Source organism: Mesoplodon bidens (assembly GCF_964165515.1).
Source record: "Mesoplodon bidens genome assembly, chromosome: 3".
Lineage (NCBI taxonomy): Eukaryota > Metazoa > Chordata > Mammalia > Artiodactyla > Ziphiidae > Mesoplodon > Mesoplodon bidens.
The window spans coordinates 7,190,951-7,217,934 of record NC_138178.1 but is presented as its reverse complement, the minus strand read 5'-3'; the positions used below and the strand labels follow the sequence as shown (position 1 = coordinate 7,217,934).

General features: G+C 41.5%; 1 protein-coding gene across 3 annotated transcripts in view; it reads right to left on the bottom strand.

Moving 5' to 3' along the window:
• DCLRE1C (DNA cross-link repair 1C) overlaps window positions 1-26,984 on the bottom strand; it is a 44,273-nt gene that overhangs the window by 16,601 nt on the left and 688 nt on the right. For 2 of the 3 annotated variants that reach the window (XM_081226760.1, XM_081226762.1), the window contains exons 2-8: window positions 13,748-13,799; window positions 11,056-11,140; window positions 6,801-6,860; window positions 4,711-4,766; window positions 4,066-4,167; window positions 3,584-3,656; window positions 3,298-3,438 (exon numbers count right to left, since the gene is read on the bottom strand). In XM_081226760.1, coding sequence (XP_081082886.1) covers window positions 3,298-3,438; window positions 3,584-3,656; window positions 4,066-4,167; window positions 4,711-4,766; window positions 6,801-6,860; window positions 11,056-11,140; window positions 13,748-13,799 — 569 coding nt within the window. Of the gene's footprint in view, window positions 1-3,297; window positions 3,439-3,583; window positions 3,657-4,065; window positions 4,168-4,710; window positions 4,767-6,800; window positions 6,861-11,055; window positions 11,141-12,190; window positions 12,276-13,747; window positions 13,800-26,984 lie in introns of all 3 variants that reach the window. The other variant, XM_081226761.1, reaches the window with a different exon arrangement.

Here is a 26,984-nt window from a genome sequence, read left to right as displayed (position 1 = left end):
CAGATGCAAAAAAGCAAAACAAAACAAACCTCAGCCACCTTTAGAATGTTAAAGCGAATACGTTTTAAACTGTTAAAACCCACATGTCGGTTTTACTTAAATCTTGTTTTCTAGGTAGTTTTGAGTAAACAGCAAGTACTTAAATCAATACAAGGATAATGAAATAGCACTCCTCAAAAAAGTATTCTCATTTTGAAGTCTGAATAACAAGACAGTTTAGAATAATGTTAAATTGCTGCGGTAATTAATACCAAGACAGGTATAGAAAGAACCCGAGCATGAGACTTCCCTGGTGGTGCAGTGGTTAAGAATCCGCCTGCCAATGCAGGGGACACAGGTTCGAGCCCTGGTCCAGGAAGATCCCACATGCCGCGGAGCAACTAAGCCCGCGCACCTAGAGCCCGTGAGCCACAACTACTGAGCCTGCGTGCTGCAACTACTGAAGCCCACGCACCTAGAGCCTGTGCTCTGCAACAAGAGAAGCCACCGCAATGAGAAGCCTGTGCACTGCAACAAAGAGTAGCTCCCGCTCGCCGCAACTAGAGAGAGCCCACGCGCAGCAACGAAGACCCAACAGATCCAAAAATAAATAAATTTAAAAAGAACCCGAGCATGACTTCTTACTTATCCTGTGATATCCTGTAACTTATCCTTATTCCGCTCACTACCTGTTTACTAATGACTAACAAGAAGTAACAAGGAATTGACTTTTCTGGCCTAAGAAGGACATAAAAGAGGCAAATTCTGAGATGTACAGAGAAACAGGGAGAAACTTTCATCCTCACAAAAATGAAGATGCTTGAAAAGGTTGCCATAAATCATCTCTCAGGTCCCTCTATCAAAAAACCTCACCAGGGGCTTCCCTGGTGGTCCAGTGGTTAAGACTCCACGCTTCCACTGCAAGGGGGCGCAGGTTCGATCCCTGGTCGGGGAACGAAGATCCCACATGCCGCCCGGCGTAGCCATAAATAAATAAATAAATAAATAAATAATTTAAATTAAAAAACCTCACTGTTCTCCCTTTTAAAATTCCTTCTCTAGAATTGTTTCTAACCCCTACAGAGGGATTAAGAGACTTGAGAGAGGGCTCACTCTGGGGTGACTCCGGGGTCACCTTCCTAAGGCCTGCTTTCTCTTCCCCCACCTCCATCCCTGGACCACTCCTCAGCCCAGGGTTTCTCCCTATGAGGCCTCAGAGCTGGAGGAGCTTCCAGTCTTTTTGATTTCACACACCACTAAAATTCACAAAACAAATTTGGGACTGGTTAAGTGGTTGCTACCTTTATATTTTGCCAAGAGAGGACGTGAGAAAAAAAAAAGCAAATAGTAAAATGTGTGCACACATACAACCTATTATCACTGTGATTTTAAAGGACCATTTGAACACCAAAAAACATAAGAACGACAATCTCAGAATGAAAGCAAGTCCTTCCCAAAATGGAGAATTGGCAGCTTTACACCAAAAACATTTGGACACAAAAACTTAAGGAAGGAAGAAATTAAGGAAAGAAGGGCTTAGGAAGGGAGGGGGGAGGGGGAGGGGGGAGGGAGAGGGGAGGGAGGGAGGGAGGGGAGGGGAGGGGAGAGGGAGGGGAGGGGAGGGGGGAGGGAGGGAGGGGAGGGGAGGGGGGAAGGAGGGAGGGGAGGGGGAGGGGGAGGGGGAGGGTGGAATATTTTTAATTGCAAATGCAGAAGCACTAAATCTTTTCAGTTTTACTAAATTACGTTGTATGTTTAAGTGTTAAGTTCTTAGCACAAGTCTGTTAGCTGGGGGATAGACAGTAAAAGTTGACAAATGAAGTAGAATTTAAATGTCCGACTCATTCCAGCGTTTCGTTTTGTTCAGAGTTTTGCCACCAAAACTCCATCTCCTCTCATGGGAAGTGGGCACTGCGGGAAACATTTGGCATGCTCACCCGGCTGACTGGGATCCCGAGGGCCCAGCATCGAGCCACCTGGAAGGGACGGGTGAACACTGGCTCGCAGCCTGACCTGATGTGAATCCTCCATGGGGAGGGGGCTCAGTGCCTCAGGACAGTGTTCTTCACACAATTCTGACCATGACCCCCAGTAAGAAATATGTTTCCACGGCAACCAAGGATGCATACACAGCATGTAAGTACAGACGGTCCCAACTTGGGATGCTCGACCCATGATTCATCAACTTTGCGATGGTGAGAAACCAATATGCATCCAGTAGAAAACGGACTTCGGATTTTGAGTTACGATCTTCTCCTGAGCTGGCGGTTCGATCCTCTCTCGTGATGCTGGTCAGCACTGCAGCAAGCTGCCGCCCCAGCGAGCCACGTGATCACGCGGGTCAACGGCCACCGTCCACACACCGACCACTGTTCTGGACCCAGACAACCATTCTGGTTTTCACTTTCACTACAGCACTCAATAAATTACACGAGACACTCCACACTTTATTGTAAGATACGCTTTGCGTTACATGATTTTGCCCAACTGTAGGCTAATCTAAGTGTTGTGAGCACTTTTTTTTACATCTTTATTGGAGTATAATTACGTTACAATGTCCCGTTAGTTTCTGCCGTACAACAAAGTGAATCAGCTCTACGTATACATATGTCCCCATATCTCTTCCCTCTTGCGTCTCCCTCCCACCCTCCCTATCCCACCCCTCTAGGTGGTCACAAAGCACCGAGCTGATCTCCCTGTGCTATGCAGCTGCTTCCCACTAGCTATCTATTTTACATTTGGTAGTGTATGTATGTCCATGCCACTCTCTCACTTTGTCCCAGCTTACCCTTCCCTCTTCCCGTGTCCTCACGTCTGAGCAGGTTTAAGGTAGCTGAGGCTAAGCTATGGTGTTCCGTGGGTCAGGGGTATTTAAATACGTTTTTGACTCAATGAGATTTTCAACTTACGATGGATTTATTGGGCCGTAGCCCTGTGGTTAAGTCGAGGAAGATCTAGATATGTACGTGTCTGATTCCCCACATAAATTTTCACAAGACAGTGTTTATTCTGACTGTAAGCAATACACTCAGATATTTCCTAGTTCCAGTTGTTTCTCATTGCTGGTCACAAACACTGAATTTATTTCATGACCCACAGTTTTAAAAAACTACTTCCTTTAAGGGGACTTTTCACCAAAGGGCTCTTCCCACTGTCAATTCCTCCCAAGAGGAAGCGAATAAACAAAGATGACAAAGGCTGTGTCCATCTGTCACGGCTTCCAGTCTGGGGGGGCTTTGGAGGGAAATGGGGAAGGAGGGGAAAGGCAGAGTTGGGAGGAGGAACAGGACCAAGAGGAAAGAAAGAGCCATCAGGCACCTGGACTCCAAACTCCTCGCTGAGGTTGGTGAAGAGATACTCATACCCGTAGGCAGCCTTGCAGCTCAGCCACACTACGTGGTACGGACTCCGCGTGATCCAGCTGCGAACCAGCTCCAGGATCCCATGTAGACACTCCTCCTGGGCAGGAAGGTTCAAAGGCAGTTAACGCTGTTCCATTCTCAGGATTCCCAGATACTCACGCAAATGGGGACAATCACCATGCGATCTGTAATCCCACAAACTTCCCTCTAAGAAATGCGGGCTGTGCTCCAGGGAGACGTACCCGACTAGGAATTTGGTAATATTTGGGATCGCAGAAAGTCGTGTCTAAGTACACACTCTGGATGTCTTTCACTCTGAAAACAAAAATGAAACAAGGGGTGTGACTCACCTCATGGGAAATAAAATATGGATAAAAGCTAAACTCTTCGTTAGAGAGAGAAAATCTAGACATCCAAATGGATGTTCCATTTGGAATTTTTTTTTTATTATCAACTTTGTCAGGAAATGATTTCCATATAAAACGACACAGATTTTGCATATGCGGTTCAGTGAATTTTGACCAATTCACGTAACTACTACCCCAGTCAACACACGGAATGTTACCATTACCTCGTTTCAAGAGGAAAAGTTTGCTTTACTGTTACAAATATTATTATAATCGAGTTCGATTTCTAACAGAAACAAAGGCTCATATTTGGGGGGCGGGGGGAGAATAAAACCTTTAAAACAGTGCAGCCTTAACATTACGTAAAGCCAGAGTACCTGCCCCCAGAGTGCAGAAGCTCCATTCTGGCAGCTTCTCCTTTTGCCAATCTGAAGTCTCCCGTGTACAAGACTGTCCCATTGTTGCCCTGAAATAAAAACCTGAAAAGGGTACAGACCTCAGTGACTTCTAAGTCTCAGACAAAATCCTGATAAGGCAAATATATACTAAATCCACAGCCCATGTTGCCTGCCAAGCACAGCCACTATGATAAGGTGATAATGGAATTTCCACAGCACTAAACCACACCAGGCACTCAGCTGCACCTCTTCCCAAAGGAGGAAAATAATAACATGATGGAGATATTGCTGAGTTTGCAAGAAACGTCCTCTGAAATACATCAGCACCTTCCACTGTATACTGAGATCATCCCTTCTCATGGAGAGAAAAATCCATGTGATGGGAAAATGCAAAGCCAGTGGAAAGACTGCTACTGAAAACTTCCACTGTAAGAAAGCCACGTTTCGAATGTGACCTGCACCTCAGTCCCCCAAGTCCAATTTGGAAGCAAAGATTACAGGAATTGTCATCGTAAGACTCGAACCTCCCTGTACAGGTTATTTTCTAGACCCTACAAGTTTATTTCTACAAATATAATACATATCTACACAAAATAAATAGGCAAAATAGATGAGCCCTCTTACATAACTGATCCTGGGCAATGACCAGCTGGTAAGAGAGTCACAACAATCTCTTCCTTCTAAAAAGAAAATAAAAGAAGAAAATAATAATCATAGAAATTATCATTAGGACCCAGCTAAACAAAGCCCTCCTGAATACAACACACGCAACTACTTCCCAAGAACGTGGTGTGCCTTTCTCCTCATTTCCCCACTCTCCAAACCCCGGAAACAAGTGGAATCCTCACCCACAAACAAATGGTTAAACGTAGAGTTACACTGTGACACAGCAATTCCACTCTTGGGTATACACGTGAGAGACGCGAAAACTTAGGTCCACACAAAACGTGAATGTTCACCGCAGCATTATTCATACTAGCCAGAGTAGAAGCAGCCAAAACGTCTACTGGCTGATGATTGAACCAGCAAAATGTGGTCTATCCATACAATGGAATATTCTTTGGCCAAAAAAAGAAATGAAGAACTGATACATCCTAAACCATGGATAAACACTGAAAGCATTACGCAAAGTGAAAGAAGTCACGAAAGACCGCATACTGTATGAGTCCATTTAAATACAATGTCCAGAACGGGCAAATCCATAGAGACTCACACTAGACTTAGTAGTGGCCAGGAGCTGGGGGGAGGGAGAAACAGGGTCCCATATTTCTTTCTGGGTGATGAAAGTATTCTGAAATTGATTGTGGCGATGGATACACAACTCTGTGAATACACTAAAAGCCACTGAATAGTGTACTTTAACTGGGGTGAATGGTACGGTATGTGAATTATGTCTCAATAAAGCTGTTATTTAAAAAAAATAAAAATAAAAAGGAATTCCCTGGCAGTCAAGTGGTTAGAACTCCACGCTTCCACTGCAGGGAGCACGGGTTCGATCCCTGGTCAGGGAATTAGGTTCCTGCAAGTCGCACGGACAGTTAAAAAAAAAAAAAAAAGTCTGATGCAGCCTGGTCCCAAGTCACCATGCAGCACACTGTACTGTCCCGTTAGGCGGAGCCTGATGGGCACGACAGCCTCTCGGGGCTCAGTGCGTGGTGGGGTAGAGCTCTGGGTGCGTCAGCTCCACTCGACCCCGGCAGCTCCCCCTGGACGTCTGACACCATTCGTTCAAAGGCCCTTTAGAAGGGGCTTCCTTGCTGGTTGGAGCTGGAGACACACAAGTCTCAGTGGGAGAGGAGAAATGGAAAGGACCAGAGTGGGGCAGCTGGACTCAGCTCACCAAGAGCCACCTGCTGCCTGGTGCCCGATTCTGAGAAAGCCTTTCACCAGCACACATTACAGGCCACCGGGCACTGACAGCATGTCCCCAAAGTGTCAGCTAACCGAGCTCAGGATGGCATTTAGGAAGGTTCAGGTCATCCCCTTCCCCTCCCTCAGGACAGTAAGTCTAGAAGTACTCCAATGCCTGATCTCCTCCAGAGAGGACATGTGAAAGGTCGGCCCCTGTCCCATCATGGTCACACCACCAAGGACACCCTTCAGAGTTAAACGTGTCCACAGAGCAGGTTCTAATCGGGCTATGGAACAAATATTAACTGGATTTGCCATAAGATAGGAAAACACTGCCTAGCCCTAGGTATAATTTGAGATAAAAATAAATAAATACAGAAAAGGTGGGTTGGTACTCCTACTTACTATTGAAAAAGATAAATGCACAACACAAAAGTACCTGCCTCTAAATTTAAGGACAAAAAAATAAATTGGATCCACTTGGACAATGTCTTTTTCTTGAATACGAAAATGCTTCAGAAAAAAAAAATCACAATATACATAAATTTGCTGCAAAAACATTAAGCACAGTTTTATATCCTGAACATTATAATAAACTTAATAAATGTGACAATCACACTGTATGGTAATATCATGACTATAGTTATAGCATGTGACACTATATAGAAGCAGTTCCGACATGGTCCAGTCCTTCGGATGTAGAAAATAAATACATCACACACGTTTTTTCCCTACAAACTCACTCATTTACTATAAATTTTATTTCTGGTTAATGAGCAATCAAATCAAGGAGAAAGATAAACAATCATTTAATGCTGAGTATAACAATAATTTTTAAATCACAGTATTTAATATTTAGTTACCTCGCCTGATGCTTCATCGACTAAAGATATCTGGGTAGGAGTTTCAATTTCAATGGATATCTATTAAAATAAAAGAAGAGGTCATGTATACATTGCATTATACATTTTCATGGTTTTTCATGGCTTTATATGTCTTTGCCATCTCAAACACAGAAAGGGAACTAAGAGATGTTACAGACTCTCTGTGGAACAATTTCTGATTTCACTATAATAATGGTTTAATAGCCCCAAGGCATGATAAAGCTAATAACAGTACCTTTCCTGAGGCTGATGTGGCAATATGGATTGAATGCCTTATAAACGTGCACATCCTCAGACACAGCAATTCTACTTCTGTGAATTCAATTTTCCTCCCTTCACCTCCCCATGTATTCCACGTGTTCAGGTTTTCTGCTGCAGAACACAGTCTGCCATCAGTCCATGGCGTGTTGGCCTAATTCACAGATGTGAGCTGCTATGAAGAGGTCGGAGTGTACGTGCACATTTTACTAGAAGAGCAAGCAGCACAGAGAGGCATTCAGTAAGTAGCTGATGAATAAACATCATTTCCCACCTTTTTAGCCCACTGATGTCATAAAATTTACAGTGACTGAGATTCAGGTGTGAAAATATTCTTGCATTTCAGGAATAAACACACTGTATTCATGATACACTGTTTTTTAATACTGTGAGATTCAGTCAGCTATGACCTCAGTTAGGATATTCACACGTGAAATGGCCTTTTTTCCCCCATTTACTATCATTATCCATTTGGCCAGTGAGGTTGAACAGCTTATCTTTTTAGTCTCTCCTACAATAGGGATTTTTTGTTCTTTGAACATTTGGCAAAATGCACCTATAAAACCATCTGGGTGTGGGGCTTTTTTGAAGAAGAGATCTTTGAAAACTGTTTTAATGTCTTTGATGCCTACTTCTTTATTCAAGTGGTCTACTTTTCTTGCCTCAATTTGGTATTTTCCTACTTTTCTAGTATTTATCCACTGTGTCTAAATTATTGAATATACTATCATATTCATTTTCAAAACAAGGCCCTGCTATTATTCATAGGTATTTTCATTTTTATCATTCTGTATTTTTATATGCATCTTTGTTTTTTTAATCGATCTTGGCAAGATTTCTATTTCGTTTTGTTTTCTTTTGTTTGTTTTGTTTGTTTGCTTTGGCCACGCTGTGCGGCATGTGGGATCTTAGTTCCCCAATCAGAAATCAAACCCACATCTCCTGCATTGGAAGCACAGAGTCTTAACCGCTGGACCACCAGGAAGTCCCTAAATTTATCTCTATTTCTCTAGAAACCAGCTTTTACTTTCGTTAATCTTCCCTTTTATTTTCTGTGGTAGTTAGTCTCTATATCACTAACCTGTCCTTTCTATTATTTTCTTCTTTCACATATCCTTAGGTTTGCTTTGTTGCTCCTTTTCGTTCTTCTTGAGTCAAAGACTTATTCCATTTAGTTCCAGTCTGTTTTCTAAGAAATGCATTTAATGCTCTCAATTTCCCTTCAAGTACTAACTTAGCTGTGCTCCACACACTTTGACATGTCACACTTTCATTGTCCATCAGTCCTAAGTATTGTATGTTTTTCTTTACAATTTTCTCTTTAACCTGGAGTTGCTTGTGGTACACATTTAGCTCCCATATGTAGGGGGTGATTTTAACTCTCCTTGTATTTCTGATTTCCAGCATCATTGTATTTATGGTAAAAGAACAGATCACTAGGATTTCCTGAAACTTCTTTAGTGACGTAGCACATGCTCAGTTTTGGTAAACGTTCCAAGTTTACCCAAAGCTCTTTTCTCTGTTCGGTTTAAAGCTCTGTGTTTCAACTGGTTTGCAGGTATTAATTATGCCATTTAATTCTTCTGTAGATTCACTTACTTCCTGTCTCCTTCATCTTTCAGCTTCTGAGAGAGGTCTGGTAAGCTCTCCAGCTACCACTGTTGAGTCGCCCCTTTCTCCCTTAGATTATGAGGTGGCCTTGAACTACATCCACTCAGCTGAGCTGGAATTATCCTACAAGCCCCTTCCACGTACACTTCCAGGATAGCAGTGGCCACAAGAAACACCTGTGTGAGATTTGGAAGGCAGAAGTGAACCAGCAGCCACTTTTCAATGCTCTGAAAGGCACCAGAAATTATAACAGCTCGGGTACGTTGCTGATCTGTTGGCTTACCTCACTGACTCGGGCACTACGGCGGCAGCTCCGTCTTCCGCTGGGTATCCTCCCAAGCTTCTTGGAGGCCTGGGCCACGTGTGTGGAACTCAGTGACCAAGGAGTGGGAGGCGGACATGGGTCCCCATTTGTCCCTGTGGACTCCAGCCTATCTCTGCTCTTCTCTCCTTCTTTTTCATCTTTCCTTCCTGACTGCTGGCCAGATGGACCCACAGTAACTTCAGGCCTAATACCAAGGCCAAGGTTACAGCCTTGCTGTTGTGTCCCTCTGCAGAGGGGGGATGGATCCCACCCCAACTGACAGATCAGAGGCTAAGACTGAAGATGCCACATATGAACCGAGAGAGTGTGAAAACACTGTGGTATGTTCACTGTTGGACTTTCTGGGGAGAGCAGGGTAGAAACCAGGCTGGGAGGAAGTGGTTTGTGTGACCTGAGAAAATGGGAGCAGGTGGCCCTGGTTTTTATCGTGGTTACGGGGTGGGCCTGGGCTTGCATGTTTGAATTCCATGTAGGCGCCAAGGAAGGGGCAGGGTTTTTTTTTTTTAATCAGTTTGCCCAGATGTGGGGCAAGTGGAGGTGGGAGTTGAAAGCTGCCAGCAATCAGACATCAAACACTCTTTTTTTGTGTGTGTGTGGTACACGGGTCTCTCACTGTTGTGGCCTCTCCTGTTGCGGAGCACAGGCTCTGGACGCGCAGGCTCAGCGGCCATGGCTCACGGGCCCAGCCACTCCACGGCATGTGGGATCTTCTCGGACTGGGGCACGAACCCGTGTCCCCTGCATCGGCAGGCGGACTCTCAACCACTGCGCCACCAGGGAAGCCCTGTGGACGACTTTATTTTTTTTTTTTTGTTTGTTTCCGGTACGCGGGCCTCTCACTGTTGTGGCCTCTCCCGTCGCGGAGCACAGGCTCCGGACGCGCAGGCTCAGCGGCCATGGCTCACGGGCCCAGCCACTCCGCGGCATGTGGGATCCTCCCAGACCGGGGCACGAACCCGTGTCCCCTGCATTGGCAGGCGGACTCTCAACCACTGTGCCACCAGGGAAGCCCAGACATCAAACACTCTTGGTGGTGCTTGTTCAGCCTTCTCTGCCAGCACCCCCAATTACTGATGGTTTAATCCATATCACAAGCCCTAATGCTATCTTCTCCTCGTGGTTCTTTCTCTGATCAAGCACTGGGTGATCAGGTACTACTGTATCCAGGTTGAGGCTATTTTGTCAATTGCATTTATGTTCAAATCTTCTTGATACTATTAAAAGGTTGTTCCTTTTAATAGTAAATAACACCTTCTTTGAAACTTAAAGATATTTTTTTTGCCTTCAATCTCTGTGTGATATAAAAGTTGCCACTCTGGCATGTTTAGCTTCTAATTGTTCATTGTATTTTTTCCTTATTTTTTTTCCCCTTCAACCTGCATTTTTCCTTTAGAGTAATTTATGTCTCTTGTAGACCAAGACTGGTGGATCATTTTTTTTTTTTTAGCCTAAACCAAGAATTTGTCTTTTGATCCAGGGTTGAAGTAAATCCATTCATATCTATAGCAATTACTGTTATAATAGAACTTGTGCCACCATCTTCGCATTTTCAACGTGCCATGCTTTTTTCTCCCCTTTACCTTCTGTTGGATAGATCCATTTTATTCTGCCAGACTCAAAATTATCCATTCTATTTTTATTCTGATTGTTATCCCTTTCTTATTATAACCCATAAATTTTGTTTATTTTTCCTAATCTATCCCATGATCTAAATAAAAGGATTTATCAATTATGTTAATGAATGTTTTATACTTTAAAGTAATAAAATATAACTCAGCAAGAGAGTCTGTGAGATTAGACAAAGCTAAGAATCTAAGTCAACACGTTGAGGGACAAGAAAGAAAAATCAGCAGCGATAAAATGTCAACCTCTTCCAAACTGATGAATTACAAAGGCTAAACAGCAACACTGTAATTACTGTGGGTAAATACAGCATGGAGGAAGCGAGCTTTGAATAATGCCGATGCTTTGTTCAATACACCTCAAAAATATTTCCCACTTGAAAAGAAGAATTAGTGTCATTCAAAAAATAAAACTTACAATTCGTTTCTCCCAAAATCTGTACCTCGGGCTCGTTAACAACAGCTCTTTAGTAACAGGTGAACAGTATAAGTAAACCTTCAAGCTGAAAACAAGAGACCGAAAAAAAAAAAAAGAAGCTCTTTTAGTACAATCGAGAATGAGACATCTGGGTGACTAGGAAATATGTTTCAATATATGTCAGTTGCCTTGAATAATTCATAAACTGAGCTGGCAGGCCAATACTCCAGTGACCACCTCAGTCCCATCGAGACTATAAAGGGACGGGCGAGAAGCAGAGGACAGAAAATACTGTGTCCTCTGACCTCCCCAAAGGCTGGTCCTCACCATTCTCACCTTAAAGACACATGTTTTAGACAATCAGGTATGTCTGGAGAGATACCACCAAAAGGTAAACTACCTCTGCAGAAAGGGAAGTGGGACAGGAGTCGTCTGCCTTTTACTTCATATAAATCTATTCTGTTTACGTTTAGTGGGCAGAAATCAACTTCATGACAAACTTTAAAAATTCAACACTCCAGTTCAGAGGTTAGGAATACAGTCTGCAGCGGATCATACTCTCCAGAGATGCCCACACTGACATATACACCCTAACCACACACTGTCTTCTTACAAAGTAGTCATGGAAATTCCCCCACTGACAGGAGGCATCTGTGTTAACCTCCCCTTGAACCCGGACAGAGCTTTGTAACTGCCTTAGCCAACAGAATGTGATGGACATAATACAGCAGGCCTTTCAAGGTTAGATCTTCGAGGCAGTATGGCTGCCACTGGCCCTCTCTTGGGACATACACTTTTCTTTTTAGTTTCCATTTAAGAAGTCCTGCTATTCTGAAACCACTATGTTGAAGAGCTATTTTTAAGAGACAGAGATGTCCAAAGTGCCCCAACTGTTTGAGTCTCCTGAGCCCAGATGTCAGACATTAAATGAATGAGCCTTCAGGTAATGTCAGCCCCCATACGACACCCAGTCAGGCAGAAACCAGCCATCCCCACTGTACCCTGTCAGAACTCCTGACCCATAGAAACAGACAGAGAGAATACATGATTAGTGTTGTTTTAAGTCACTGAGTTTGGGGGTAGTTTGTTACGCAGCAATAGATAACTAATACATAGGCTCTAAAATCAGACAGACCTGGTGGGAATCCTGGTCCTGCCACCTACTGGCTGTGTGACCTTGGGCAACTAATTTAACCCCTCTGGTTCCTCAGTTTCCTCATCTGTAAAATAGAAATAATAATAGTATCTATTCAAAAGATTATCAAGAGACTCTAAGGAGAATGTCAGCTCCAAGAAGAGAGGGATTTTTGCCTGTTTTGCTCACTACTGTATCTTCAACATCTAGTATGAATATATATATATATATTTTTCGGTACACGGGCCTCTCACTGTTGTGGCCTCTCCTGTTGTGGAGCACAGGCTCAGTGGCCATGGCTCACGGGCCTAGCCGCTCCGCGGCATGTGGGATCTTCCCGGACCGGGGCACGAACCCATGTCCCCTGCATAGGCAGGCCGACTCTCAACCACTGCGCCACCAGGGAAGCCCATGAATATATATTTTTAATAAATATTAGCTACCATTATCACAAACACAGACTACTGATATCACTTAGCAAAGAAGCCTGCTAAGTCAAAGATCAAATAGTCAAAAAGTCAATAGGGTCCTTTCTATATACAGTTGACCCTTGAACAACATGGATTTCAACTGTGAGGGTCCACTTACGCACAGGGTTTTTTTTCACTAAATAAGTACCATAGTACTACACCATCTGCAGTTAGTTGAACCCACAGATGCGGAACCAGGATAGGGAGGGCCAACTATAAAGTTATATGTGGATTTTTGACCTCATAGAAGGTCAGTGCCCCTAACCACTGCGTTGTTCAAGGGCCAACTGCATATATCTTGAGAATTTGGAATCTGACTTAGGCAATGACTGCAGGAAAAGAATGCAATGACTCAGCTTTAAGAAAGGATCCAACAACATTATATGACTCTTTTATAATGGAACAATCATTTACGCACACGCACAGACACACTCTTACAGAAATAAAAATGAACAGACTATTACTGCACCCAATAGCATGGACGAATCATTCAAATATAATGTTAAGTAAAAGAAAACAAGTAGAAGAGTCTATTCAGTATGATTCTATTTAAATAAAGTTCAAAAACAACCAAAGCTAAACGATGATGACAAAAGTCAGAAGAGAGGTTACCTGTGGGTGGGGAAGACTGACTGGGGGAGGAACAGGGTTCTGTCCCAGGATATTGATGCTGTTCTATTTCTTGGAGTGGGCAGACGCTACACATGTGTTCACTTGTAAAAGTTCATCAGACTATTCCCATATGATGTAAGTACTTTTCTATGTAGATGTTACAGCTCAATTAAAATTTTTACTTAAAAAAATAGAACACACAAATAAATAGCAAAGGAAATTACCTGGGGACTTCCCTGGTGGTCCAGTGGCTAAGGCTCCATGCTCCCAATGCAGGGGACCCGGGTTCAATCCCTGGTCAGGGAACTAGATCCCACATGCCACAACTAAGAGTTTGTATGCTGCAACTAAAGTTCCCACATGCTGCAACTAAAGATCCGCATGCCACAGTGAAGATCCCACATGCCACAACTAAGCCACAGCTCAGCCAAATAAATAAATAAATAAATTTTAAAAAGAAAAGAGAAGAAATTACCTGCACTCCAACCTTCTTTTCAAGGTAGGGGCTCTTAATCCTTTCATGTGATCTGAAAACAAAAGAATAAGAAATCATAAATACATTATTTTTTTCAGAGGATTCCTTGGCCCAAGGAAACTGAGTTGTCTGTTCTTTTTAGGCTTCCTTTTAAGAGAAAATAAATGAGAGGTTCACTTTTATAGGAGCATTGATTTGTATGAGCTACTGGCTCTTGCTTCTGCACATGAAGAATCCACTGAAAATAGGACAAGAACCACTAAAAGTTGACCATCTCTGAGCCAACAGAAGCCATTTAAAAGGAGAATGATCCTCTGCATCTTAGGACAGAGACTAAATCACTCAGAGTAGCCACAGAAGAATGCATGACCTCATTCAGAACTGCTTCCATCACTTTCCTTTACTCTCTTCTATCATTTCAATCCAACCACCCTTCGGACCATGCTCTCTGTGACCCCTTCAATTCCAGTCACTAAAGTTAGTCCATCTGGAAATTCAAGTTTGCTTCCATGGAATCCTCGAGAAAACCATTCAGGCTTAGGCCAGAATAATAAGAGTTTCTTTACCTTCTCAGCCTACTGTGACTGCTGGGTTGAAAGGTGGGTTATTGCTACCCACAGAAGCTTGCTCCACAGCTTGCCAAATTAACAAACACAGAAAGGTGACTTTTAAAGAAAGGTAACATTTAAACCAAATGGTACATTAAATATATAGTGCATTATAATATTACATTCTGAATCTTTAGCATGCAAAAGCCCAGATAACAAGAACCAAACATTTTGAAATTGCTTAGTTAAATCAAACCAATTCTAATTATCCTAATTCCAAACAGAAACCCGAAAGAAAGCTGGAGTAACTATACTCAGACAAAACAGACTTTAAAACAAAGACTCTAATAAGAGACATTATCATATTACATACGATAATGTAATATTTACAAATGTTATATCCTCTTGTTGGGTCCATCCAACAAGAGGATATAACATTTGTAAACATTTATGCACCCAACAGAGGAACATCTAAATACATAAAGCAAATATTAACAGACTTAAAAGGAGAAATAGACAGCAATACAGTAAGAGCAGGGGACTTTAATACCACACTTACGTCAATGGATGGATCATTCAGTCAGAAAATCAGTAACAAAATATTGGACCTAAACAACACATAAGATCAGATGAACTTCACAAATATATAAAGAAGGCTTCATGCAAAAGCAACAGAACATACATTCTTCTCAGGTGCACATGGAACATTTTCCAGGATAGACCATATATTAGGCCACAAAATGAGTCTCAATAAATTTAAGATGATTAAAATCATATCAAACATCTTTCCAACTACAATGGTATGAAACTAGAAATTAATTACAAGAAGAAAACTAGAAATTGATTACAAGAAAATAAGTGGAGAGTAAACAACATGCTATTGAACAAACAATGGGTCAAAGAATAAATCAAAAGAGAAATTTTAAAATACCTTGAGGATTGAGAATGGAAATAAAACATACCAAAATTTGTGGGTTGCAGCAAAAGCAGTTCTAAGGGGGAAGGTCAAGTGATAAATGCCTACCTCAAGAAACAAGAAAAATCTCAAATAACCAACCTAACTTTACAACTCAAGAAACTAGAAAAAGAAGAACAAACAAAGCCCAAAATTAGCAGAAGGAAGGAAATAACCAAGATTAGAACAAAAATAAATAAAAAACAGACTAAAAAGACAACAGAGAAGATCAGTGAAACTAAGAGCTGGTTCTTTGAAAAAGTAAACAAAATTGACAAGCCTTTGCTAGACTCAGCAACAAAGGAGAAGGGGGGAGGGGGAGAAAGAGAGAGAGAGAGAGAGAGAGAGAGAGAGAGGGAGGGAGGGAGGGAGGGAGGGAAGGAGGGAGAGATAGGACTCAAATAAATAAAATCACAAATGAAAGAGGAGCTATTACAACTCTTAAAATGGAAAAGAAGGGGTAAGAGAGTACTATGAACAATTATACACCAACAAAGTGGACAACCTAGAAGAAACGGATAAATTCTTAGAAACAAACAACCTACCAAGACTGAATCATGATGAAACAGAAAATCTGAATAGACTGATAACTAGTAAGGATACTAAATATCTCTCTACTAATATCAGTAACTTTAAAAATCCAACAAACAAAAGTCCCAGACCAGATGGCTTTGCTAGTGAATTCTACAAACATTCCAAGAACTCAATTTATGAGGCTAGCATTACCCCGATACCAAAGCCAGACAAGGACACCACACAAATTACAGGCCAATATCCCTGATGAACACAGATGAAAAAAGTCCTCAACAAAATATTAGCAAACAGAATTCAACAAAACATTAAAAGGATCATACACCATGATCAAGTGGGATTTATTCCAGGGATGCAAACTTGGTTCAACATCCACAAATCAGTCAATGTTATAATCACATTAACAAAATGAAGGATAAAAAAAAACATAATCATCTCAACAGATGCACAAAAAGCACTGGACAAAACTTGACATCCATTTATGATAAAAACTCTCAATAAATCAGGTATAGAGGGAACAAACCTCAGTATAATAAAGGCCATATGTGACAAGCTCTCAGCAAACATCATAATCAGTGGTGAAGAGCTGAAAGCTATTTCTCTAAGATAAAAAATAAGACAAGAACGCCCATTCTTGCTCTTTTATTCAACATAATATTATAAATCCCAGCCAGAGGAATTAGGCAAGAAAAAGAAATAAAAGGCATGCAAAGTTGAAAGGAAGAAGTAAAACTGGCACTATTTACAGACAACATGATACATGTATAGAAAACCCTAAAGACTCCATCAAAAAACTGTTAGAGGAATACTGGTCAAGATGGCAGTGTGGGAAGACACAGAGTTAGCATCTCCCCACAACTAGGGCACCTGAAGGCCGCGGGTGGGGGACTCTGACGCCCAAGGAGACGGGAGGAACCCCAAAGTGAACCGGTAGGATGTAGGGGGACTGAGAGGGGAGGAGAAGTGGATGCCAGACAGGATTGGTGCCCCTGAGGCCAGGGAGATCAGGAGAGGCAGGAGGGAGGGGCCCTCTGGGAAGAGCAGGAGAGGAGCGGAGGGCGATCGTCTGGTCCACTCGGGCCAGGGAGCCTGCTGACCTCCCAAACCAGTACCCACCCCCCCAAAGCCTGATCCAGGCCACGTGGATCCTGGAGGCATAGGAGGGAGGCTGGGGAGATCAGGAGAGGCAGGTGGGAGGGGTCATCTAGGAGGAGCAGGAGAGGAGCGGAGGGCAACTGCCCTGCCCACTAGAGCCAAGGAAGCCTGCTGGGCTCCCAGGTGAGGTCCCCTGCCCTCTGAGACCAGGGGTGGAGGGCACACCTGGGCCCCTTCTGTTCCTTGAGCCTAAGCCCCACCCCCCACAGCCCCCAGGGCCTTTTCCAGCCCTGTGGGTCCTGAGCATAGGCCCCGCCCTCCACCCAAACCTCGCCCTTGCTTAGGCCCCGCCCTCCACAGCCAAGGCCTTTCCCCCCACCGTTTTTTCTTTTCCCTCCTCTTTTTTTACTATTGTGGTACTGATGTACCTTCCAGTTGTTGATTCATCTATATTTTTATTTTTATATTCTTTCTAATATATGTTAGTTTCCTACTCTAATTTTATTTTTTACTTTGTTATTGTTCTCTTTTCTTTTTTTTTTTTTTTTTTTTGCCGCCCCATGCAGCTTGCGGGATCTTGGATCACAAGCCCGGGGTCGGACCAAAGCTCCTGCAGTGGGAGCTTCAAGTCTGAACCACTGGACTAACAGAGAACCTCAGACCCCAGGGAATATTCATCAGAGTGAGGGCTCATGGGTTTCCTCATCTCAGCACCAAGACCTAGCTCTACCCAACAGCCTACAGACTCCAGTGTTGGAAGCCGCAGGCCAAACAACGAGTAAGACAAGAATACAACCCCACTCATAAAAAAAAAAAAAAGAGAGAGAGAGCACACAAATATGTCACAGATGAAGGAGCAAGGTAAAAACCTACAAGACCAAAAAAATGAAGAGGAAATAGGCAACCTACCTGAACAAGAATTCAGAGTAATGACAGTAAAGATGATCCAGAATCTCGGAAATAGAATGGAGGCATGGATTGAGAAAACACAAGAAATGTTTAACAAAGACCTAGAAGAACTAAAGGACACACAGACAGAGATGAACAACACAATAACTGAAATGAAAAATACACAAGAAGGAATCAATAACAGAATAATGGAGGCAGAAGAATGAATAAGTGAGCTGGGAGACAAAATGGTGGAAATAACTACTGAGGAACAGAATAAAGAAAAAAGAATGAAAAGAATTGAAGCCAATCTAACAGACCTCTGGGACAACACTAAATGTACCAGCATTCGAATTATAAGGGTCCCAGAAGAAGAAGAGAAAAAGAAAGGGTCTGAGAAAATATTTGAACAGATTATAGTTGAAAACTTCCCTAATATGGGAAAGGAAATAGTCACCCAAGTCCAGAAAGCACAGGGAGTCCCCTACAGGATAAACCCTAGGAGAAACACACCAAGACACATATTAATCAAACTAACAAAAATTAAATTCAAAGAAAAACTATTAAAAGCAGCAAAGGAAAAACAAAAAATAACATACAAAGGAATCCCCATGAGGTTATCAGCTGATTTTTCAGCAGATACTCTGCAGCCAGAAGGCAGTGGCAGGATATACTTAAAGTGATGAAAGAGAAAAACCTACAACCAAGATTACTCTATCCAGCAAGGATCTCATTCAGATTTGATGGAGAAGTGAAAAGGTTTTCAGAAAAGCAAAAGCTAAGAAAATTCAGCACCACCAAACCAGCTTTACAATAAATGCTAAAGAAACTTCTCTAAGCAGGAAACACAAAAGAAGAAAAAGACCCACAAAAACAAATCCAAAACAATTAAGAAAATGGTAATAGGAACATACATATTGATAATAACATTGAATGTAAATGGATTAAATGCCCCAACCAAAAGACACAGACTGGCTGAATGGATACAAAAACAAGACCCATATATATGCTGTCTACAAGACACCCACTTCAGACCTAGGGACACATACTGACCGAAAGTGAAGGGATGGAAAAAGATATTGCATCAAAAGAAAGCTAGAGTAGCAATACTTGTATCATATAAAATAGACTTTAAAATAAAGACTGTTACAAGAGATAAGGAGGGACACTACATAATGATCAAAGGATCAATCCAAGAAGAAGACATAACAATTATAAATGTATATGCACACAACACAGGAGCACCTCAATACATAAGGCAAATGCTAACAACCATGAAGGGAGAAATAGACAGTAAAACATTAACAGTAGGGGACTTTAACACCCCACTTACACCAATGGACAGATCATCCAAACAGAAAATAAGTAAGAAAACAGAAGCTTTAAATGACACAATATATCAGATAGATCTAATTGATATTTATAGAACATTCCACCCAAAAGTGGCAGAATACACTTTCTTCTCAAGTGCACATGGAACATTCTCCAGGATGGATCACATCTTGGGTGACAAATCAAGCCTCGGAAAATTTAAGAAAATTGAAATAGTTCAAGCATCTTTTCTGACCACAACACTATGAGATTGGAAATCAATTACAGGGAAAAAAAACTGTAAAAAACACAAATACATGGAGGCTAAACAGTGCACTACTAAATAACCAAGACATCACAGAAGAAATCAAAGAAGAAATTTAAAAATACATAGAAACAAATGACAACGAAAACACAACGACTCAAAACCTATGGGACTCAGCAAAAGCAGTTCTAAGAGGGAAGTTTATAGCAATTCAATCTCACCTCAAGAAACAAGAAAAATCTCAAATAAATAATCTAACCCTACACTTAGAACAACTAGAGGAAGAAGAACAAGGAAAACCCAAAGTCAGTAGAAGGAAAGAAATCACAATGATCAGAGCAGAAATAATGAAATAGAAACAAAGAAAACAATAGCAAAGATCAATAAAACTAAAAGCTGGTTCTTTGAGAAGATAAAAAATATTGATAAACCCTTAGCCAGACTCATCAAGGAAAAAAAAGGCAGAGGACGCAAATCAATAAAATTAGAAATGAAAAAGGAGAAATCACACTGACACTGCAGAAATACAAAGGATTATAAGAGACTACTACAAACAACTATATGCCAATAAAATGGACAACCACAAAGAAATGGACAAATTCTTGAAAAGGTACAATTTTCCAAGGCTGAAAATGGAAGAATTAGAAAATATATACAGACCTATCACAAGTAATGAAATTGAAACTGTAATTAAAAATCTTCTAACAAACAGAAGTCCAGGACCAGATGGCTTCACAGGCGAATTCTTTCAAATATTTAGAGAAGAGCTAACACCGATCCTTCTTAAACTCTTCCAAAAAACTGCAGAGGGAGGGACACTCCCACATTCATTCTACGAAGCCACCATCACCTTGACACCAAAACCAGAAGAAGATATCACAAAAAAGAAAAGTATAGACCAATATCCCTGATGAACATAGATGCAAACATCCTGAACAAAATACTAGCAAACAGAATCCAACAGCACATTAAGAGGATCATACACCATGATCAAGTGGAGTTTATCCCAGGGATGCAAGGATTCTTCGATGTACACAAATCAATCAATGTGATACACCACATTAACAAATTAAGGAATAAAAACCATATGATCATTTCAATAGATGCAGAAAAAGCTTTTGACAAAATTCAACACCAATTTATGATAAAAACTCTCCAGAAGGGCTTCCCTGGTGGCGCAGTGGTTGAGAGTCCGCCTGCCGATGCAGGGGACACGGGTTCGTGGCCCGGTCTGGAAAGATCCCACATGCCGCGGAGCGGCTGGGCACGTGAGCCATGGCCGCTGAGCCTGCGCGTCCGGAGCCTGGGCCACAGCAGTGAGAGGCCCGTGTACCGAAAAAAAAAAAAAAAAAAAACAGATGGAGAAAGATACCATGTTCTTGGATTGGAAGAATCAATACTGTGAAAATGACTATACTACCCAAAGCAATCTACAGATTCAATGCAATCCCCATCAAACTATCAATGGCATTCTTCACAGAATTATAAAAAAAATTTACAGTTTGTATGGAAACACAAAAGACCCCAAATAGCCAAAGCAATCTTGAGAAAGAAAAATGGAGTTGGAGGAATCAGGCTTCCCGACTTCACACTATACTACAAAGCTACAGTAATCAAGACAGTTTGGTACTGGCACAAAAACAGAAATATAGATCAATGGTACAGGATAGAATGCCCAGAGATAAACCCATGCACATATGGTCACCTAATTTACGACAAAGGAGGCAAGAACATACAATGGAGAAAAGACAGCCTCTTCAATAAGTGGTGCTGGGAAAACTGGACAGCTACATGTAAAAGAATGAAATTAGAACACTACCTAACACCATAGACAAAAATAAATTCCAAATGGATTAAAGACCTAAATGTAAGACGAGACACTATAAAACTCTTAGCGGAAGCCATAGAAAAAACACTCTTTGACATAAACCACAGCAAGATCTTTTTTGACCCACCTCTTAGAGTAATGGAAATAAAAACAAAAATAAACAAATAGGACTTAATTAAACTTAAAAGCTTTTGCACAGCAAAGAAAACCATACACAAGACATAAAGACAACCCTCAGAATAGGAGAAAATATTTGCAAATGAAAACAACAGACAAAGGATTAATCTCCAAAATATACATACAGCTCACGGAGCTCAATATCAAAAAAACAAATAATCCAGTTAAAAAATGGGCAGAAGACCTAAATAGACATTTCAGCAAAGAAGACATACAGATGGCCAAGAGGCACATGAAAAGATGCTCAACATCAGTGATTATCAGAGAAATGCAAATCAGAACTACAGTGAGGTATCCCCTCATGTGGGTCAGAATGGCCATTATCAAAAAATCTAGAAACAATAAATGCTGGAAGGGGTGTGGTGAAAAGGGAACCCTCCTGCACTGTTAGTGGGTATGTAAATTGATACAACCACTATGGAAAACAGTATGGAGGTTCCTTAAAAAAGTAAAAATAGAACTACCATACGACCCAGAAATCCCACTATTGGGTATATACCCTGAGAAAACCATAATTCAAAAACAGTCATGTACCACACTGCAGCACTATTTACAATAGCCAGGACATGGAACCAACCTAAATGCCCATTGACAGATGAATGGATAAAGAAGATGTGGCACATATGTACGACGGAATATTGCTCAGCCATAAAAAGGGACAACACTGAGTTATTTGTGGTGAGGTGGATGGACCTAAGTCTGTCATACAGAGTGAAGTAAGTGAGAAAGAGAAAAACAAATACTACATCCTAACACATATATATGGAATCTAAAAAAACGGTACTGATGAACCTAGTGGCAAGGCAGCAATAAAGATGGAGACATAGAGAATGAACTTGAGGACATGGTGGGGGAGGGTGAAGCTGGGGCAAAGTGAGAGTAGCATCAACATATATATACTACCAAATTGGGAGATTGGGATTGACATATATACACTAATATGTATAAAATGGATAACTAATAAGAACCTGCTGTGTAAAAAAATAAAATTCAAAAGTTCAAATATATATATATATATACACTACCGAATGTAAAATAGATAGCTATTGGGAAGCAGCAGCATAGCACAGGGAGATGAGCTTGGTGCTTTGCGATGACCTAGAGGGGTGGGATAGGGAAGATGGGAGGGAGGCTCAAAAGGGAGGGGATATGGGGACATGTGTATGCATATGGCTGATTCGCTTTGTTGTGCAACAGAAACTAACACAATATTGTGAAGCAATTATACTCCAATAAAGATATATTAAAAACAAAAAACTGTTAGAATAAAGGAATTCAGTAAAGTTGCAGGATATCAACATACAGAAGTCTGTTGCATTTCTACAGACAAATAACCATCAGAAAGAGAAATTAAGAAAACAATCTCATTCACAGCTACATCAAAAAGAATAAAATACGTAGGAATAAATTTAACCAAGGAAGTAAAGACCGGTATATTGAAAACTACAAGCATTAATAAAAGAAACTGATGACACAAATAAATGTAAAGCTATTCCATGCTCATAGATTGAAAGGATCAATACTGTTAAATTGTCCATACTACCCAAAGCAATCAACAAGTTCAGTGCAACCCATATCAAAATTCCAATGGCATTTTTCATAGAAACAGAACAAATAATCATAAAATTTGTATAGAACCACAAAAGAACCCCAAATAGCCAAGCAATCTTGAAAAAAAACAAAACTGGAGACATGCTCCCTGGTTACAAAATGTATTGTTTCAAATGTATAGTAATTAAAACAGTATGGTGCTGGCATAAAAACACATAGATCAACAGAACAGAATAGCAAGCCCAGAAATAAAGCCACACATATAGTGTCAATTACTGAGAATTTATGATAAAGAAACCAAGAATATATGATGGGGAAAGGACAGTCTCTTCAATAAATGGTGGTAGGAAAACTGGACAGCCACATGCAAAAGAATGAAACCTAACCATTATCTTATACCATACACAAAAATTAACTCAAAATAGATTAAAGACTTGAATCTAAGATCTGAAACCACAAAATTTCTAGAAGAAAACAGAGGCAGTAAGCTCCTTGATATAGGTCTTGGTGGTGATCTTTTGAATCTGACACCAAAAGCAAAACTAAGCAAACGACATCAAATTAAAACATTTTTGCACAGCAAAGAAAAGCATCAACGAAAAGAAAAAACCTACTGAACAGGAGAAAACATTTGCAGATCATGTATCTGATAAGGGACTAATATCCAAAATATATAAAGAACTCATACAACTCAACAGCAAAAAAACAATCTGATTTTTTTAATGGGCAGATCTGAATAGACATTTTTCCCAAGACATACAGATGGCCAACGGGCACATGAAAAGATGTTCCACATCATTAATCATCAGGAAAATGCAAATCAAACCCACAATGAGATACCACCTCACACCCATTAGACTGGCTATTATCAAAAAGAAAAATAACAAATGTTGAAAGGGATGTGGAGAAATGGGAACCCTTGTGCACTGTTGGTGGGAATGTAAATTGGTGCAGCCACTATGGAAAACAGTATGGAGGTTCCTCAAAAAATTAAAAACAGGGCTTCCCTGGTGACACAGTGGTTGAGAGTCCGCCTGCCGATGCAGGGGACACGGGTTCGTGCCCCGGTCCGGGAGGATCCCACATGCCGCGGAGCGGCTGGGCCCGTGAGCCATGGCTGTTGAGCCTGCGCGTCCGGAGCCTGTGCTCCGCAACGGGAGAGGCCACAACAGTGAGAGGCCCGCGTACCGCAAAAAAAAAAAAAAAAAAAAAAAAAAAAAAAAAAAATTAAAAACAGAACTGTCATATGATCCAGCAATTCCACGTCTGGGTATTTAACTAAAGAAAACAAAAACACTAACTCAAAAAGATATTTGCACCCCTAGGTTCACTGAAGCACTATTTACAATAGCCAAGACACGGAAACAACCGAAGTGTCCATCAATGAATGAATGCGTAAAGAAGATGTGGTGTATATGCACAATGAAATATTATTCAGCCATGAAAACTGATGTCTCAGCACGAATTAACAATCTTCATTATAAGTTTTCTAAAAACTGATAATAAGTTTAAAAGTTTAAAGCTAATTATACAATATTATTTTCTCTATATAACTTTTTTCCAGCTCTTTTAAGATTAATACATAAACGCTGCTGGAAAGTTAATTTTACTTTAAAAAAAAAACTATAACCAAGTAGATTATTTTGAAAGTCTTTTCCTCCTCAAATCATTTACCAAAAATGACTTTCATTTGCATTTTGATTCATTTATGTAAACACTGCCTGTTACCACCCTTGATGAAGGCAAACGGCAAAGGCAGTCCAGCTGGGTTGATGGGGAGACAATGTTACACAGCCTAACAATAACCCACAAGAAAAAAATCTAATTATCCTAATTACCACCAACACATGTGCCCTCAAATTTGTATGTGACAATCCTTAACTCTTGAAAACAAGGCCGTCACTGCACCTCAAGTGGGTGACGTTGACCAAACACGTGCTGCCACAGGACAGTCCACCTGCCCCCTCACAGTGTGCATCTCCTCAGGTCACTCCTCGTCCATGCTTTTCGGGCCAATGAGTGCATCCCAGGGCAGGACTCTCCCTCATCGGGGTTTCCAGAGAGTCTGAGTCACGGCAAACACAAGGCTGACTCAGGACTCTGCTCCAGGCTTCCAAACTACCTCAGTGCCCAGCACCCCGTCCCATCAAGACGACCCAGCCCACCACCCCAGTCAAGGGACTCTGGGGAGTTTACTTTGTGATGCTAGGACTGCACCCAGCATCTCCCTTCCAGGGCCTTTTTCCTTTTCCTTGACCAGAATAAATCATCTTAAGTGGTCTCCGGAAGGGGTCCTCCCCCACGCTGGGCCACTATCTCGGGCCACGGGTCCCCTAGTGTCCTCCAGGCCGCACTGGTGCTTAGTCAAGTCTGCCCTGAGCACAGCGCTGGGCTCCAGATGGGCCATAAAGAGACATCAAGCGGGTCCATGGCCCACCTCAACTTTTATCAAACTGTGATGTTAACACGTTCATGTGCATTTTTTTTAACAAGAGTCCATAGACCTTGTCAGATGTTCTATATTAGTCAGCTCAGACTGGGTGGCTTAAACAGAATGTATTGCTAACAGTTCTGGAAGCTAAAGTCCAAGATCAAGGTGCCAAGGTTGGTTTCTGGTGAGGCCTCTCCTCCTGCCTTATAAGTAGCCACCTTCTTGCTGTGTGCTCACATGGCCTTTCCTCACTGTGTATATGGAGGGAGAGAGATCCCTCTTCCTTTTCTTTGAAGGCCGCCAGTCCTATCAAATTAGGACCCCACCCCTATGACCTCATTTAACCTTAATCACCTCCTAAAAGCCCTTTCTCCAAATACAGTCACACTGGGGGTTAGGGATTCAATATATGAATTGGGGGGGACACAATTCAGTCCATGGCACATCCAAAGAAGGCTTGTTTCCCAAAAAGGTTAAAAACCCCCAGTAGGTAATATGGCAAACCTCAGAAAGCAGAAGTTGAGTTCTTGCCCTTGATCAGTTTACATCCTCATTGGGAAAACAGACCCATGTGGGATTAGAGCACAGGAAAAGTTATTATACAATGCTGGACAAGAGAGAGTCTTGCTTAATGTACAAACTAATGATGCTGCCTTCACAACTACACTTCAATTTAAAAAATAAAATCAATAAATAATATAAATACAAAAATACAAAAACAAACAAATTCCTCTAGATGAACTCATTCTCCAAACTCACTACTCCAAAACATGAAGGCCAAGCCCCAAATCCATCTTTAATTGTGGCCACCACATGTGAGTTCAGAAATGCTGGCGGACTCAACACAAAAGGTAAAAATATCCTCATCCAGCAGTGGCTTCTCAATGAAAAACAAGACAAAAACAAAAAGATTGTCCTCAAAAAGCAGCAGAAAGACCCTCACAGAGGCTCATGTGCTTTTTTTAGCAAATCGATAGAGGAGGTCCAGATTTTCGTCATTAAAGAGAGAGAATTAGGGACTTAGAACCGGAAAGCAGAGCCATTTCCCAAAAGCAGAAATTTCAATGATTTACACCAGGTTAAAGTGAGTGATTCCACCCACAAGACAACAGCTGATCTTCACACCAGCTGTGTGATGAAGGGCATGTTTTGATATCTGTAATCTACTTTAAAATCACACCGTGTGATATGTAAGTGAATATGTATCTGAGTCACTCCTCAAAAGAGGGGTTGGGGGCATCCTACTTAAGCTACTCTGGGAGTCCACACTCCAAGAGGCAGCTTCTAGAACGCTTCAGTTAAGCTTCATCTCTGGTCAATGCCCAAGGCTGTGCTAATTAATTAGCACAATGAATATTAAACCTGTTTTCATAGGTAAAGTTAGTGACGTGTCAGTCAGCATACCAGATGTTAAAAATGGACAGTGGTTGTGAAGTTAGTGGTACTCCAGCTCTGGAGACTGGCTAAAATGTTTTAGAGACGCTCCAGTCTTGCCTGGAGCATCTAGCCTCGGGGACCATATCATTAGGGGGTGATGCTCTAAGCTTAAGTCCTAACCGCCTCCAGCTGTGAAATCTTGGTATTCTGGTTGCCTGACCTGGCCGTCTGTAAAGTAAACCGCATCCTGCCTCTAGACCAAAATGAACCTTTCACAGGG